Source organism: Falco rusticolus, chromosome 4, assembly GCF_015220075.1.
Source record: "Falco rusticolus isolate bFalRus1 chromosome 4, bFalRus1.pri, whole genome shotgun sequence".
NCBI lineage: Eukaryota > Metazoa > Chordata > Aves > Falconiformes > Falconidae > Falco > Falco rusticolus.
This window is the reverse complement of record NC_051190.1, coordinates 50,887,328-50,904,932: the sequence shown is the minus strand read 5'-3', so window position 1 is coordinate 50,904,932 and position 17,605 is coordinate 50,887,328. Positions and strand designations below refer to the sequence as shown.

General features: G+C 61.8%; 1 protein-coding gene across 1 annotated transcript; it reads right to left on the bottom strand.

The window, feature by feature from the left end:
- Positions 1 to 102: 102 nt before the first annotated feature.
- LOC119146500 (zinc finger protein 777-like) lies at positions 103 to 8,684 on the bottom strand. Its single transcript, XM_037384289.1, has 7 exons — positions 8,602 to 8,684; positions 8,045 to 8,326; positions 7,731 to 7,857; positions 6,479 to 6,667; positions 5,070 to 5,423; positions 4,212 to 4,325; positions 103 to 3,224 (listed from the first exon to the last, which is right to left on the bottom strand). The coding sequence occupies exons 1-7, from the start codon at positions 8,623 to 8,625 to the stop codon at positions 2,122 to 2,124; spliced, it is 2,193 nt and encodes a 730-aa protein (XP_037240186.1). The 5' UTR covers positions 8,626 to 8,684; the 3' UTR covers positions 103 to 2,121.
- Positions 8,685 to 17,605: the final 8,921 nt, after the last annotated feature.

Here is a 17,605-nt window from a genome sequence, read left to right as displayed (position 1 = left end):
GAGATGCCCTTTGCCTCGCTCTGCCCAGGCTGACCGAGGTTACTCCTGCAGCAGCAACGCACGACAGGGCCAGCTCAGCCCCCTCTCCAGAACAGGCAGATGTACAGACAAATACTTTATTGATTCCATAGCCTGAGAACAGGGCCTGGGATTTCACAGGAAAGGCCAGTCCCAGTTACAACAGCTTTGGGAGAGATGCCCCGGCTGGGGCAGTCAGCCTGGGAGAGGCCGGCCCCTCCACGCCCCCCACACTGCCCTTAGAGTGCTGCCCACCAGCACTACTGCCACACCAGCCAACTCACGTCACTGGGATCAACTAGGGGTCTCTGGGATCTACCCTACTGGGGCAGGGAAAACCAGCTCGGTCACTACAGCCCACGCTGCTGTGCCGTGCCAGAGCCACCATCGCTGCACAACCATAAGGCATCAACCGTCCCTGTACCCTACCAGTACCATCCTTTTGGGGAGACAGCGCTGACCTGTCTGCCCCAGTCACCCCCTCATGGCTAACGCTACAGTGCCCACACGCTCTGCACCACAATCACAGGGGACAGAAATCGAGTGAGAAACTGGCCCAGAGGAGCAGTGGCATGATCTTCATGTCCCCAAGGAGGAGCAGCAATGACACTGCTGCCCCTCCCGCAGGGCAGGGAGGTGGCCAGGCACTGCTCGCTCAGTGCCGAGGATTAAGCCAGGACCCAGCACAGGCATTTCCTCAGTACCCAAAGTGCACCACCCGCAGCAGCGCCCCATCAGACCTTGTGAGTGACCAGGAATAAAAAATGCGATAAGCAAACTTGTTCCCAAGCTCCCTGCCCAGAGAGGGATAGAGACTTAGTGATATCAAATAATAACATCAGTGGAAAGAACAAAACAACACAACTGGAAAACTAAATTCAAGAGTCCCAACAACTGCTCCATTTGGTCTGCACGGCGACACCACCAGGACCAGTGTCCTCTCTCTGTAGAGTCTGTGCTTCCCAGCAGTGCACATGACGCATGCAGGGCTCTGGCCATGGATACGCATGGTTCAAGTGATTCGGGGAACACGGGAGCCACACCTGGCCCAGCTCTTGACACTTACCAGGTTCCAGGTACCCATCTGCCTCTGGGCAGGTCTCACACCACAAGATGTTTGAGGTAGCTAGCAGAACTACTTCCATAGGATTAGGTTTGGTGGATTCTGCACACGACTAAAGGAGATGACCTGCAGTTTGGAGAGTGGGGGCTTCCTTCCGCAGCGGGGCCAAGCAGAGCTGCTGTTCCTGTGCAAGAGCCAGCATCGGCACGCAGCAGCCGGCATGCCTGAGCCCCAGGGAGGGATCCACGCAGACTGCTGCTGCAGTGCAGGGCTAGTCTTACCCGTGAAGTATTTCTAAAGTGACTCCATCTGTGCAGCCTGGTCCTGAGGAACTGACTCTCACAGGGTGTTTCTGGCTCTCGCAGGCTGGTCTTGTTGGAGGAAGGAGTGCTGCTGGGAGCTCAGAAACACCCGCAAGCACCCTCACAAGAGAAAATATTGTGGTTTGATTTGTTCTACAGATCTTCCAGTGCAAAGCTCAAGCACTCCCAACTTGATCAAGAAGTTAGCAGGAGTTCCTCACCAGGGCAGGTTATTACACAAAAGCATGGCCAGGATGCAATGGGGCCTCGGAGATGCCACGCTGTCTTCATCTGGTGTCTTGGCCAAGAAACTTTGTCAGCGAAGAGCTCTTCGGGAGCTTGGCTCACCAGCTTGATTCCCTCCTCTCCATCATCTTCACCGTGTAATTTTATTTCCGAAGATGAGGGGTCAGCTGCAGCATCAAGTAATGGGTGAACTCAGCTGCTGTTTGCAGTTCCTCTCACTGGGCTGCAGGAGATGTACCTGTTAATCTCCCAGGAAGGTCAGCTTGGGAAGATTTTGTGCATCAGCCAGCAGACACGAGAGTCAGTGGAATGGTAAAGCATTTTGGATCACTGGAGGCTTCTGTAATTTGCTCACTGTGGTGTGGTATCCAACCTTTTGATTCCTCCTCCAGTTCAGGAAAGCTCCTAAAATCCAGTGGACAGTTCAGAACTCCAGCGCCCCACCACGTGCAAGATCAACACTCACAGTTTCTCTCCAGGGACAGAGACAGTTCAGATCTTTCCTCTAGTCATTTCTGTCACCCCTGAAACTGCTGCCCTACTTCCTTGCCTAACCACAGGTCGGATGGGTCTCCCACCCAAGCTGGGGATGTGGCAGTTCTTGTCCTGCAGCTTGAGTTCTGCAGGAGCAACCAGGAGCACATTTGCTGGAACTGCTTTGGCTGCAGGACTAACATTTTTCTCGGATGCCGGGGCTGGTGAGCGAGGAACGCGCCCGCTCGCAGACACCTTCGGCGCCGCTTGCGGTTGGGGCTGCTGGGGTGCTAGCACCACGGTTGCGGGCTGTGCCACCGTGGGCTGCTGGAGCGCAGCCAGGGCTCTCTGGCGGTCGTGTATTTTCTCATGGCGTGAGAGGTGAGTCCTACGGGTGAAGCCCTTCTTGCAAGTGGCGCAGCAATACGGCCTGTCCACCGAGTGGGTCTGCAGGTGCCGCTGAAGGCTGAAGGTGCAAGAGAAAAACTTTTTGCAAAGATTGCATTTCACCACAGACTTCCTGTGAGACTTAGGGCTCTGCTGTCGGGGGAGACATGCACTGGACAGGCTCCCTCTGTCCAGCTCCGCCTTGGCCTGGCCCAGCCAGGGCCCCCTAGCGTGTGTCCCATTGCCCAGGCTGTGGGTGCCTCCAAAGAAAGCCCCGCAGAACTTCCCCCTCGGCCGGATCCTCAGCTCCGGGTGGACATTCCCCCAGACCTTGGCCCCAAAGGCCCTGTCTTTTATGTGGATGCTCTGGTGAAGGTCCAGGTGGCGCTTGTCCGCGAAGCTGATCTCGCACATGGTGCATTCGTAGGGCCCCTCTTTGGCGTGGTTCCGCTGGTGGATGATGAGGTTGATCTTCAGACGGAAACGCTTCCCGCACTCAGTGCAGGGGTGCGACCACTCACGCACGTAGCCACGCCGACAGCTGCCCATCAGCAGGCTGCTGCTTGTGCACCTGCTTGGCTTCTTCTTGCTCTTGGCCTTAGTCTGCTCATCTTTGGAACACTTCTGGGCCTCTGGGCTGGGAGAAGATGCCTCAGGCTTCTCTTCCTTCACCTTGGCGTTTTCAGAAGCATCCCCTTCACATGCCATTTCATTTTTCGTTAAAAAGCCTTTCTCTGAAACAGAACAACATGGGCATCAGTCATTCCTGCTCCCAGGACAAACCCAGGTTGTGGTTAAGCCGCAAAGCACCAAGCAGGCTTTTAGCAATAAAGGAGCTACCAACAAATCTAAGAACACAGTTTGGAAAGATGCAAATGCCACCAGTGTTCTGCCCACGTGCCCTCAGCAACCCCAGCATGGTCTCAGGGGACAGTTCTCTTGCTCCCAAGAAGAGCCAGGCTGTGGCCTGCTGCAGTGCCAACAGCACAAAGGGATCCACATCTAAAATGATGACACCAATGACGGCCACAAGGTGTAGCAGGAAAAAAGATCACTGAAAAGCGACTGCCTGCAGTACCTCAGGCTCTTCGCTTCTGTCAAGTTTGGGACTGCCAGCAAATGCCAAATGTTGCAGGCAAACTGGCTCACTTGAGTGCTGTGCAGCACTGAGAGCTATGGGGAACTCTCCACCCCCTGCCGCCACCAGACCATTCAGCTGGCACGCACCATGCCCAGAACCAGTGCCACTTGCACACCAGTGCCAGACACAGGCTCAGAGTCCCTGGAAGAGGACAGTGCTCGGTGCGTTAGCTTGGCAAAGCTTCAGGACCAGAACAGAGGGTGTCTGCAGACAGCTGCCACCCCCTTCCCACACTCCCTGCTCTCTGCTTCTGGCATGGAGAAGAGGACTGTGCCCCTGGAAGCATTAGGCCACCCTGAGCTCAAGGCCAGCTCTGCCATAACGCAGCAGAGCTGGAGGAAGAAAGCACGCTACTGCTACCAGCTCTCCCCCAGTTCCTGATAGAAGGAACCTCACTGGACTGCTTTCCTTTCTGCAGGGATGATAGGGCTGAAACACCTGACACCAGCCCCCTCCCTTACTCAGTGATAAGAAAGAGGCCCAACGCTCCCATCTCCCTCCCCATTTCAAGCACACTGGGGAGCTGGGAGCTGCCTCCTGCCTGCAGGTGCCTGTGCCTCTCCTGCACAGCATTACTTACTGGTGTTGGACTCAGCTGGGTCCTCTTCCATCTCCGTCTCGGGCTGATTTTCACTGTGCAGCTGCTCTTTCTGTGCATTCAGGGACATGATGTTCATCACCAGGATGGGGAGTTCTGTTTGCAGAGAACAATGTTAAAGACCTGTGGAGAGCTCACATTTTCCTGCTTTGGTATGACGCTGACTGGAGATAAACCGGGGGCATGTAGGAGTCAGAGAGAGCTGTGGCTTGAGAAGCCACAACATGTTGTACCAGGGGAGGTTTAGACTGGGTATTAGGAAAAATTTCTTCCCCGAAAGGGTAGACAAGCACTGGAACAGGCTGCCCAGGGAGATGGTGGAGTCACCATCCCTGGGGGTACTTAAAACAGATGCAGACGTGGTGCTTAGGGATGTGGTTTAGTGGTGGGCTTGGCAGTGCTGGGTTAGCAGTTGGACTCGATCATAAAGGTCTTTTCCAACCCAAACAACTCTAGGATTCTATGGAAAGCATGTGAGGCGTTAAAAGGAGCTGGAGCAAAGCCAAACGCAAGTACCAAAAGCAGAGGGAGGGCTGGGTGGAAGGACACCAAGGTGCTGTTGCCATTGCAGAGCAACCTCATCCCTCCTAAACCCTCTTCGTCAACTCTACAGGTAGTGTTCCCATATTGCCTTGTGTTCAGGCCCTTGAACTCCTTCCATTTTCCCTGACAGCACCTTGACCATGCACCCCAAGGCTTCTGCTTTTCCCTGGTGACGCTCCTCTTAAGCACAGTGACCTGCCATGCCCTCTCCCACGGACACTGCTAGGAGAGCTCCTGAGAGAGCTGGGACGGGAATGGCCTGGGAAAGCAAGTCCTCCTCGCACCCATGTAACTTACCTGTGCGAGCTTTGATGGAGACTTTATCTTGTCCTAAAGCCTTTTCCTTCTGGTCCATCTGTTCTGGTGTCTGCGGAGGCTCCTGACCGTCTCCAGCATGTGTCTGTGGCTTCTCCTGACCATCTTGGATGCTCGTCTGTGGGGACTTCTGACCACCTCTGATACATGTCTGTGGCTTCTCCTGACCATCCTGGATGGTTGCCTGCAGGGACTTCTGACCAGCTCCAGTACGTGTCTGTGGGGGCTTCTGACCGTCTCCAATATGCATCTGCGGTGATGTCTGACCATCTTTGACGCAGAGCTCTTCATCCCTCTTGATCTGGCAGAGGACGTCAGGCTTGGACACAGTGTTGTCTGCTCACGGGGCAGAGGACCGTATGCTTTATTAGGAACTGGCTAAGCCTTCATTCTGTCAAACTCTCAAACATTTTCAAGCGACCCTTCTCTCCCTGACCCCAGAGCTAGCAGGCAGCACAGACAGACACAAATACGTTACCCACGCTCTAACCAGAAAGGTGGTGCTGTTGGCCCTGCAGCAGGATTCACCCATGAGCACAGCTGTAGCTCAAGCACAGAGAAGATCTAAGTAACAGAACATGAACTAAAATCTCAAAAGTGAGTGACAGCCTCTATGTAACATCCCTTCCCTCTCTTACCGGGAGCACTTGACAAACAAGCTCCCGAACACGCACCTGGGGTTTGTGTTATTTCTGGGTAACATTCCCCAAAGGACGGAGCCCGCCCTGCCTTCTCCCCTCCACCAGTGCTCACCCAGCCTCTCCTGGGGCTCCTTCAACCCCCAGCCCCTCAGTCCTACAGAAAAGAGCTCCTGATCACAGCTCTGCCCACACATTTCTTTTTCTCCTGGCTCTGTCGGGGTCTGCCAGTCCCCTTCCAGCATCTCCTACCTTCTTGCCCAGCCTTTACACTCTTAACATTATTTTTTCCAACTCTCCCACGGCATGCCCCACGGCTCTCCCGACCGCTTCTGCCCCCCAGCAGTAGCAGAGCTGCTCCCGCCTCCTCCTCCTGCTGCAGGCTCCCAGGTTCCTCACTTCCCACCATGTCTCCTCTCACCAAGGCAAGCAGGAGTGTCTCTGGAAGCCCTAGGGCTCATGCATGCAATCTGGTGAAGGACTGCCAAACTGCATGGACACAGGACTAAAAGGCATCACAAGTCGTCTGTCCCACCACTCCACACTCCATCCCAGTCCCTCCTGACAAGCTTTGTCTGTTTTTATCCACAGGATTCACCTGTCCAAGCATATACGTTCCTCTGTGGTGTGGTGGTTTAGTCAATTCAGTCAACAGACCCTCAGAATTCATTTCTAACAAAGACATGGCTGGGACATCTCCTGACAAAGCTGAGACAGGAACTGCCACCTCCTCCTGGCACCCACAGAATTTACCTGTGTCATCTTCCATGGGGACTTCATCTTCTCCCAAAGCCTCTTCCACCTGGTCCATCTCTTCTGGTGTCTTTGGGGGCTCCTGAACATCTCCACTATGTGTCTGTGGGGATGTGTGACCATCTTTGACGCAGAGCTCTTCATCCCTCTCGATCCGGCAGAGGATGTCAGGCTTGGACACAGCATAGTCTATTCATGAGGCAGAGGACAGCATGCTTTATTAGGAACTGGCTACGCCTTCATTCTGTCAAACTTACACGTCTTCAAGCGACCCTTCTCCCCCTGACCCCAGAGCTAGCAGGCAGCACAGACAGACACAAATATGTTACCCACGCTCTAACCAGAAAGGTGGTGCCTCTTTCTTGGCCCTGCGGCAGGATCCACCAAGCACAGCTGTGGCTCAAGCACAGACCAAATCTAAATAGCAGAGCATGAACTAAATTCTTACAGGAATGGGAAAGGCTGTAACATTTTCCTCCCATTTAAACTTTAGCAGTGACCTGAAGAGCAATTCTTTGGAGCTGTCATTCTGGTGTAGGGACAGAAAACTTTCTGCTCTGTAGAAATGTCTGTGTCAGATGGACAAAAGGAACAAGTTTATTCTGTTTCTACAGAATGTTATTGAGAAAAGTGAAGCCTCAACTTCAGCAGCTGCACAGCGCAGCACGTTACTAGTCATGCCCAAGAAACAGCTTCTGGTGGGGAACATCTTACAGCCCAAATCATCCAAGAATGTGTTGGGTGTCCTTTGAAAGACTGAGTATGGTCATGCTTGTAAGTTCTTAGTTAGGTTAGTTCTGTTAGTTAGACTAGTTGTTTAACCAAGGCAGATGGAAACATCCCTGTGACCTTGTATGGGGGCTAAATACACAGATAACAAGAACTAGTTCAAGGTGCAGTTATCAGACTTCACCCAGGTAATTCCTGAACTGTGCTGGAAGATCACGATGCTTCCCTGACCCTGGAATTCACTCAGGATTCACTGCTGCTCACTAGGAACAGCACCTAACGTGGATTTTTTTTTTAACAATAAATACAGTTTGTATTATTATCACTCCCGTTATTTACTACAGATATTGTTCGTTGCTTACAAGCAGGAAGGAGGGAAAATGCATGGGTCCGACTGCCTGGGAGAGGTTCTGCTAGCTATGGGTGTCCTGCCCCACCAAACCAGACCATCAGCGGGGCCACGATGGGAAGCATCCAGCCTACCCACAAGAGCTCATCCAGAGACACAAACTCTGTGCCTCACCCAGGGAGATGAGCGTCTCGTAGTTTCCCCGCATCACAGCCTTGTACAGATCCTTCTGCCAGCGGTCCAGTCTCTCCCACTCCTGCTCGTTGAAGTAAACTGAAATATCATCGAATGTGAGCGGTACCTAGAATCACAAATATTACGTGCTTGGTGACTTACGATGCAGCTAGATAACGGGAAACCACGGGCCTGGATGCCAGTGCTTGTCTTTGGCTGCTGGAGCTCAGGGCAGGTACAGAGCAAGGCAGGCCTGGCCAAGCCTGGGGCTCGGGGGTGCTCGCCGGGAGGGCAGGCCGGCCGGGCGCCCTTACCTTGGGCACCTCGCCCCGGGAGCTGGGGGGCAGCCGCAGGATCCAAAAGTTCCTGTTCTTCAGGAGGTTCTCCACGTTGTCCAGGCGCTGCTGGAGCTGCCCGCAGCGCGGCAGGAGGCCGCCCAGCGCCGCCAGGCTGCTACCCAGCTCCCCCAGCAGGGTCTCGCAGGCCACCAGCCGCCGCTCGGCCCGCTCCGTGCGGCTGCGCAGCTCCCGCAGCTCCTGCCCCGCGGCCGCCTGCGGGCCCATGGCCGGCGCCTTCTGCGTGGGGGGGCGCGGGGCCTGGGGAGGCAGCGGTCAAGCGCGGCAGGGGCAGGCCCCGACCCGGCCCAAGCGCGGCCGCGGCCCGGGAACGCGCCCGCGGCGCCCCCGGCCCCCCAAGGGCCTTCCCCGGCCCCCGGCCCCCCGCCTCCCATCGCCGCGGCTGGCCCCCCGGGCCCGCTCTCCCCCGCCCCTAGGGGGCCCCCGGAGCCCCCCGCCGCCACCCCCCCGGGCCAGGGCCCGCCGCGGCCCCGGGCGCAGACAGCCCCGGCCCCGGCCCCCGGCGCGACCCGAACCTGCGCTGGATCCCGGCGGGACATGGCGGCCTGCCCGCGCGCCCTGCAGCAGCACCGCCTGCAGGGGCGGAGCCTCGCCCGCGCTGCGGCGCCCCCTGGCGGCCGGGAGGAGGCGCGGCGGGCCGGGGCCACGGACCCCAGCGGCTGTGCCGGGGCCACCGACCCCCGCGCCCCGTCGGCTGCCCCAGTCCCCCGCCCCAGTTCCCCGGTGCCACCGACCGCCGGACGCCCCAGACTCCCACGGATCCGCCGGTGCCACCGACACCCGGTGCCCTGGTGCCACCGACCACCGGACCCCGTCAACTTCCCCAGTGCCTCGGTGCCCCAGACCTCGCAGTCCACCGACCGACCGGGCCTCCCGGTGCCCCCGAGCCCAGCCCCGCCGCCCCCCGCTGTCCCCCCGCGGAACCCCCCGGTCCCTTCGCGCCACCCAGCCCCGCGGGACCGGGCCGGGGGCTTTGCTCCGGGGGTGGGGGGAACCCCCGCACCGGCAGCGGCACTGCCCACCGCGGGGCGGAGCGGGGGCACCGGGGCGGGACTGCGGTCGCGCTCCGAGCCGCGCGGGGGGACGGGCGGCAGCTCCAGCCGCGTTCCGCCCGGAACCGGGAGCGGGGAGCCGGAGCGGGACTGCTCCGCCGCTGCCCCCCGGCCCGGAGCGGGTACCGGCCCCGCGCCGCCGAGCCATGGCCGCGCCTCGGCAGGTAGGAGCGGGAGCGCCCCGGGATGGGGAGCACCTCTGGGGCAGTTTTGGGAGAGGGTCCCGCCGGCAGTGTGGGGCGGGGTCGCTGCCAGTTCTGCCCGTGGCTGCCCGTCCGGGGGGTCCCTGTCCCTGCGGGTGGCCGAGGGCACGGCGGGAGCGGGCCCCCCCAGGAGCAGGGACCAAATACTCCCACGAGACACGGGTGCTGCCAGGCTGGCCGTGGGCTTGGGCAAGCAAAGCAGGGGGGGAAGCCCCGGACTTGGGGGGGGCACGGCACTCTGGTCGGGGGGCTGGTCCTCACCCCCCCCAGCTTGGCGCAGGGCAAGTGCCGACTGGTGCATCCACCGGAGCTGCTCGGGGTCTGGTCTGCGTCCCCCCCACACACACACAAGGAGCTCCAGAGGGGCCTCGACCCCCCAGGGGTGCCCTCCCTGGGCGGGGAGGGGGGATTAAGCACCCCCATGTGAACAGTCTGTGCATGCGCTGAGCCCGGTTCTGCCGCTCTCGGGGGCAAGCTGCTGTGGGCATTGGTGGCAAAGCCTGGCTTCGCCCATGGCCACTCACGCCTCCTGCTCGGAGGACGTGGGGAGGGGGTGTCCCCATCCCCCAGGACAGGGGCTGGTGGCAGGACAGGGCCAGACACTGCGGCCCGCTTCCCCCGGCACCACTCAGCACAGCCTTGTCTTGGCAGAACCCTGCACGGCTGATGTCAGCGGGATGCGTTTGGTGGCACCGGGCTGGTCATGACCATCGTGTGGTGGTGACGTTGGACCCCGGCCCATCCAGTGCCGGCAGGGGGAAAGACTGGACAAAGCGACTCCTGCTGCAAATACCAGCATGTCAGGGTGGGTTATCTCATCTCCTCCCTGACAGAGCATGAAGCATGCAGGGACCTGACAGGAAGCGTGCTGGGAAGCGTGCTGGGACACCTTTCACCCCCCTGCCCATGCAGGATGGGTGCAGCAGCACACCTTACCCAGCCATGTGCCAGCCCGGCGCCTGGCGCAGCTGGTTGCACCTGCTGTCCCCGCACACCTTGGGCCCGGCCAGGGGTCCTGCTGCCAGCTGGCACAACTCTGTGAGGGGCTGGGGTGCTCTGGGCGTTCCTGGGGACACGAGTGCCTTCATCCTGTCCCTGGCACCTGCTCCCCTTCCCCCACCTGCCTGGCTCTGCTCCCCAGCCCCACAGCATTGCCCCGCAGCCAGCAAGCGCGTCCCCATGCCCCACAGACACACGTGGCTCATCTCCAGCCCCCTGCCCTGGCAGGAGGTGGGCAGGAACTCCCAGTTATGTCCCTGCAGGCACCGGTGACGTTCGAGGACATGACGGTCCAGTTCTCAATGGAGGAGTGGGAGCTGCTGGAGAAACGGCAGTGGGACCTGCACCAGGAGATGACAGAGGGGACATGCTGGCTGCTGGCCTCCCTTGGTAGGACCCTGCCCTGGTGCTTGTCCCAGCCAGAGCAGGGGCAGCACGGGGATCCACTCCTCTAGCCAGGGAGCACTTGGCATCCACCTCCCCGGTCCCACAGGGCCCCCCGGTAGCCCAGCCCTCGGCACCCTGGTGCGGCTGGTGAAGGAGATCCCTGAGTTTCTCTTCGGTGGCCCAAAGGCCAGCACAGAGCCGTGTGCTGCCGGCAGCAGGGACACGGCAGCAGGGTCTGAGCAGATGGATGCAGGCGGTGAGCACCAGGGCTGTACTAAGTGGGTGAGAGCCTGGTCCTGCCCTGCTGGGCACCGGCATGGGGGGCTCTGCCTTGGTGGCCAGCCGTGGGTGACGGCAGGGGCGTGGCTATGCTGGAGGCAAAGCCGCCTTGCAGCCCCCGCCAGCCCCGGCACTGCCATCAGGGACCTGGGTACGTCCTGGCGGTGTGTGGGGGCCAGGGGAGCTGAGTGCTGAGCCATGGTGGGTGGGGGGCACACCCCCTGGCTGTGCCCAGGAAGGGCTGGGCAGGGGGTCCTGGCATTGGCACCCTGGGAGCACCCTGCCCTGAGCAGGGGTCTCTTCTAATGCCGGCACAGGTGCCCCTGCAGAGCTAGAGTCTCCCTGGGAGCAGCCCACCCGCCCTCAGGAAGACACCCCCAGCAGACCCCAGCCCCAGCTGAGAGCCAGTGGCTGGCAGGGCCTCATGGTACAGCCAGTGATGGTGGGTGCAGCAGGTGAGCCACAGGGCTGGGGACCCTGGCACAGGGGTGAGGGGGTGCGAGTGTCCAGTATTGCAGATCTGGGTGGCCCCCTGGCCCCAGCCACATCTGGGGATGCCATGCTGCTCTGGGGGCAGGGACTGGAATTTGCTTTTGCAGTTATAACGGAGACTGCCAGTGGAGAGCTGCCCGCTCCACAGCCTGGAGAAGTGCCTGGAGGAGCTGGTGGTGAGGGGGTCTGGCCCCCCAGTGAGCAGCTCCCACACCCCTAGGGAGAGCCCGGTGGCCACAAGCCTCTGCCGGGGAGATGCTCACTCAGAGGTGCAGCACAGCACGGCATCATGCCCACATCTTGGCACAGCATGGCATTGCACCATGCAGCCTGGCAAGGCACAGCACAGCACTATGCACACACCACAGCACAGCAAGGCATAGCCTGACACGGCATTGAGCACATGCCATGGTGTCACAGCACTCTCCAAACTATCAAGCTGCAACAAGGTCTTTTACCATCTCATACCAACATACTCTTCATGCCAGTCCCTCTGCTGCCTTCTCCTAGTCTCTCCTCATTCAGGACACATGTTCTCTCTCCTCTCTCTTCACTGACTGCCCAACCTCTTCATAGAACCAGCCACAGCTGCACCTTACCTACACCAGCCAACCCACCGCCCCTGAAGCCAGCCCACAGCTGTATGTTATCAATATTAATTAACCTGCCTTCAGTCTACAGCATGGCACAGTACTGTGCACACACCAGGGCACAGCATGGCATGGCATGGCACAGCATGATGTGGACCATGCAACATGGCATGGTGTGGCACAGCACGGCACAACATGGCACGGGACCTTGCAGCAAGGCATAGCATGGCACAGTATGGCACGGCACAGCATGGCATGACAGGGCTGGGTGCCAATCTCCAGTCTTGGCAGAGGCAGCTGCCTGGACCCTGCGCTCTCTGGCACTGGGGTTCCTGTACCCCCCTGTGTCCCTCGCGGGCAGGTGCCAGGGATGTCCTCTGCGCCCTGGGGTGGCAGCAGGACTTGGTGCTGGTGCCAATCCTGCCCAGCCAGGGTGGGTGCTGGGCACATGGTGCTCGGCACTCCCTGCAGCTCCTGACCTGTTCCGGAGGTTTCTCCGGTGTGGGGGTGGGATGCTCCAGGTCCTGTTGGCTCTCACCCTGAGTGTGCCTCCCAGGCCTGGCCGCCCTCTGTGGCCCCTCGCGACCTGAGTCACTGGCAGCCACTGCTCACTGCTGCCCACAAGCTGGGGATGGTGCTGGGCGTGCTGGCTCCCTGGGCGGCATCTCCTTCACCAGCAGCGCCGCGGGCTGGGGCTGGGCTAGTGGGCTCTGCCACAGCCCCACGCTGCTGGCTGGTGAGGTCTCAGGGGGTCCTGGGGGGTCTTGGGGGATCCTGGGCAACCCTGGGGAATACAGTGATGGGGCTGGGGTCACGCAGCAGGATGCTGTGGTGGGACTCGGTCCTGCGGGGGGGGAGTGTCTCCCCTCTCACAGCCTGACACGCTGTCCCTGGGGGGCACGTGTTTCATTGCTGGGAATTCAGACCCCCCCTGCAAGGTCCAGGGTTGTGCGAGGATGTGCTTGGGAGTGCTGAGCCCGAGTCTTGCGTGGGGAGTGCTGCCCCTGGGGAGCAGGGGCTTCCCTGGGGGCTCTGGGCTTTGGGGCAGGGCATCCCTGTGGTATATAGTCCATGGGGGCATCCCTGGGGGGTCTGGGCTTTTATGGGCATCCCTGTGAGGTCTGGGATTTGGGCGGCATCCCTGCAGGGTCTGGTCCCTGGGGAATCCTGGGGAGGGGGAGTGGGGGCAGGTCTGATTTTCAGTGGAGGGGAAATCCTTGTGGGGGTCTGGGCTTTGGGGGAGCACCCTTGGGGAGTCCAGTCCGCCAGGGCACCCCTGTGGGGCCAGATCCCCCTTGTGCTGCCCAAGGGGGGCTGAAGGCTCCCTCTGCCCATCACGCCTCGGAGTGACACTGTGGGGTCTCATCAGCTGGGAGCATGGGGCAGAGCCCCCTGCAAGGGCTGCTTGGCTGCCTGTGGGACATTGGCACTCCCAAGCCCAGCCTGGCCTGGCCGGTGCCTGCTGGTGGCACACGGGGGGCTGGGGGGCTGGGCGCTGGAGGCTGTAGCCCCTCTGCAGCAGGTGGGTGGCATGAGGGGTGCTGGCAGGGGCTTGGTGGCACTTGTAGCTCCTCTCCTGCTGCAGGGTCAGTGTGGGGGGAAAAGATGCTCAGGGTGAGAGAAGGGGCTGAACTTCCCAGGGTGGAGGGAATGGCCCTGCCTGGGAGCGCAGTGCCGGTGGCTCTGGGCTGTGGCACCAGGCAGGGGTGACCCTGTGGCCACACGTGCCATGTGCCCCATGGTGCAGAGCAGAGCCATAGCCAGGCCCTGGTGTTGCCCTGACCCGGTGGGCATGGCGGCCCCTTGTCCCGCAAGGCTGGGCCCTGGGCAGCACTGCAGGCTGGGGAGTTTTCAGGGGGCTGCCCCCACTCATGGCATGTCTGTGCCACTTCCCAGGGGTGACAGCACCAGCAGTGTCCCCCCGGAACCCCACCAACACCCAAACGCTGGGGGCACAGGCCCTGCCAGCAGCACACGGCTGCCTGCCCATCCTGGGGCGGCAACCAAGAGGCCCTTTGCTGAAGGTACCGGGGGGCTGGGGCTGGGCTGCAACGTGATGGGGGGCTGATGACACCGGGGCATGGAGTGAGCTCCCACCCTCTGCCTTGCAGCAGGGCCGGCGGGTGCTGCATCCCCCCGGGCTCCAGCACGTGTCCTGGCGGCCGTGGCTAGACGAGCTCCCCCAAGAAGGGCTGCCCTGGGCTGAGGCCCCCAGCCCCGCGGGAGCCCCCCGGTCAGGCCCAGGACCTGCAGGCTGAGGTTGGCCAGGTCTGCACTGTCCTGGCAAAGGAGCTGGAGCAGCTGTGCTGGGACCTGGGCTCGGTGTGCAGCTGGTGTGGGGCATGTGGAGCCGCCTGGAGCGGGGCCGGGCACCAGGGCTGGCTGTGCTGGCCTGCGGCCGCTGGCATCTCCACCAGGGACGGTGCCGGGCACTGCAGAGCCGCTCCTGGCTGCTGGGGCTGCGCGAGGGGTGGAGCGCACCCACACCGACACCATCGCCTTCCTGCAGACCTTGCTGCCGGAGCGTGCATGGCCCTGCCGCCCTGCCATGGCCGCTGCTCCTCAGCCTGCCTGGCTTTGCTGATAAGCCAGGCTGCTACAGGCAGCTCGGTGGTGCCCCGAGCCCCCCGGCTGGGCTGGCACCCGCTTCGCCATCATCCCCATTGCCTGTGCCCTCCACCACCAGATCCCCCTCGCTGCCGGCCCCAGCTGTGGCCATGTGGTGCCATGACCGAGCCCAGCCCAGTGGTGCTGGATCCTTCCCCCCACCGTGGCCGGTCCCAGCCACCGCTGAGCCCTAGTGTCACACCGCAGCATCCCTGCAGCGCTGTCCTGAGCCCAGGTGGAGGGGCTGCCTGCAGCAGGATCCGGCCCCGGCTGAGGGGGTGGCCAAGCCGCCTTGCGGCCATGGTGGAGGGGCCAGCCCCAGTCCTGGCCTCCAGGCAGAGCCCAACTTCCCCAGGGAGACCCCTCCTGCCCCCTCACTGCTGTGGGCTCTGCCCCCGCTGCCCCCCAGGCCCCGTGGGTGTCTGTGGTGTCTCCCCATCCCGCTCCCTGCCTTCAAACAGTGATGGTAACACTGCTGCTGCCTGCTCCATGGCTCCTGCGGCTGGTGGCCCCAGTGAGCGCCATGGAGGGCTAGGAAGTGCCACACAGCTCCGCCAGGCACAGGGCAGGAGGTGGGCAGGGGGTGGGCTGGGCAGGCTGCTGCCTGCAACCATGGGGGTCCCAACCAGCAGCAACCCTGCCCATGCTGTGCTCCCACCCCGGGCACACTGTGCTCACTGGAGCGGATGGATGACACGTGTTCCACCTCCTGCACCAGGCAGCTTCTTGGCTCAGGCAGCCCATCGCCACTGTGCTGTGAAGTGGGTGCCCAAGGGGCGAAGGCAGGAGAGGGGCTGCAAGTGCTGCAGAGCTGCTGCCCCCACCCCGGCCCCGTGCTGGCACCAAGCCCACCATGGGTCCGTAGCACTGCTGGCATGTCACTGCCAAGCCCTCACTGCTGAGTGATGTGGTGACCTTTCCCATGTGTGCTCTTGGGCTGGTGGTGTGTCACCATCCCACCACCACCACCACCACTGCCACCACTCTGCAGCCCATGGCTGCTGGCGGGAGCCCCCTGGCCCGTGGTGGGGACGGGGATGGGGACAGGGATAGGGATGGGACTGGTCAGAGTCAACAGCCCCATGGCTGCTCCTACGGGACATCAGGAGCCGCTGTCCCCAGTTGCCCCAGCCAGGACCTCCCTGGCCAGCTGCTGCAGCCCAGTGCCCGGGGTCTCTGCCCAAGCTGGGGGATGTGGCTGCCACCTTCCCCACCAGAGAGTCAGCCAGCAGCAAAGCTGAGCTTGTGTGCCAGGGACACACGGACAGGACACGTGGACAGGACACACGGCCAGGTCAGAACATGCAGACAGGACATGGGGACAGGACACACAGACAGGATGCACGGTCAGCGCTCCCCTGCCCCTGCACGCCCCCCTGCAGATCCTCCCGCCCCGGTTACAGCCCGATCGCCTGTGATGTCCCAGTTACTGCCATTGCCTGGTAGCCCATTGAGCCATGTGGCTGCACCCATTTGCTTCTGGTTATTGTCTTCATTTATGCTAATTAGGCAGGGGTTGGGGCCCTGGTTTTGGGGGTGCTGGGGCAGGCGCTGGGGGCGAGGGGCAGTGCTTGCTGGGGCAGGTCCCTCCGTGGGCTGGGGCAGGCAGCACCAGCTGGGGGAAGGAGGGATGTGAGCAGGGGCCGAACAGGATGGGATCATCCTGCTGCCACCCTGTCCCCCTGCCGAGAGGGTCCCCAGGGCACCGTGTGTGGGTGTGTCTGTGTCTGTGTCTGCAGCCACTTGTGCCGTGTGTGGGTGCGTCTGTGTCTGTGTCTGCAGCCACTTGTGCCGGCACCAGTGGGGCACGACCTCGGGCTGGGTCCCGGCCACACTGACGAGGGGATCCCTGGGGACGAGAGGTGCCCCTGGGGTGGGCACCCCACCCTGGTGGTGTGGGAGCTGGGCCGCTGTGGAAGCAGCATCCTCAGCGCTGGGGCTGCCCTGTTAGAGGGTCACCCACCATGTCCCCCCCCAGGCACACTCACTCCCTCTGGCTCACCAGTTTTATTTGGTGGCTTGGCAAAGGGGGGCAGGGGGGGCCACTCCGCGAAGCACTTTGGGGGCACACATGGCAGTCAGCAGGGCTCAGCTTGCAGAGGCACAGGCTCATTTGTGCCCGAGGGGGGGGCACAGGCCCCCCTGGCTGCCTCAGAGCTGGGAGTGGGTGGATGTGCCCCATGGCACAGCCTGGGGGCGGCTGGGTCCCTGGCTCTCTCCTGGTATGGGGCTGCGCCCAGCCAGCAGCACCGCTCCTCGCCGCGCCAGCCAGGGCTTCAGCACCGCCTGCAAGACACAGTGGGGTTTGCTGGGAGGTCCCTGCTGTGGCAGGGGTCCCCAGCACTGGGTCTCGCTGCTTTCAGCAGACTGGATTGGGGGGGCTTTGCCATTACCTGCCGCAGCAGTGGGACGCTGCCAGGGTGTCTTGCAGGCCATGCTGGTTCCTTGTCCTCCCTCCTGGCTCTCACCTGCGGGAGTGGGCACAGCATCACCCCAAGCCCCAGGCGAGAGAGACACCTGAGGCCAGCCTGTGCTGGCAGGGGGACATGACCAGGGGCTGGCCGTGGGCAGGGCTGGGTACAGTGACCCCCCGGGCAGCTCCAGGCCCAGGGCTGGCACTTCCTGGTGCATTGCGGCACCTCCGGACCTTTCACCTTCCACCACCAGCTCTGTACGCACCCGCCTGCCTGGCTGAGCCTCATCATCCTCGCTGGCACGCCAGGACACTGACCGCGACTCCTGCGGGGAGAGATGTGGCTGCAGCAGTGGCTGGTGCTGCAGGGCCGTCGGATATTGTCAGGGTGACACCGATAAGTGGTGGCACCAATTTCCCTCCTCTTCCCACACGCTGCTTCCCCTGGCCCCCATGGCAGCCACCTCGGTGGTGCGGCATGGCTGTGGCTCACCTCG

Bases quoted from the DNA above. Each gene is read 5' to 3' on its own strand.
- LOC119146500 (XM_037384289.1), bottom strand. From the start codon at position 8,625: ATGTCCCGCCGGGATCCAGCGCAG. The intron at 7,858-8,044 runs GTAAGGGCGCCC...TTGTGATTCTAG, and splicing joins CCCGGGGCGAGGTGCCCAAG to GTACCGCTCACATTCGATGA. The intron at 5,424-6,478 runs GTAAATTCTGTG...CCCCGTGAGCAG, and splicing joins CCCCATGGAAGATGACACAG to ACAACACTGTGTCCAAGCCT.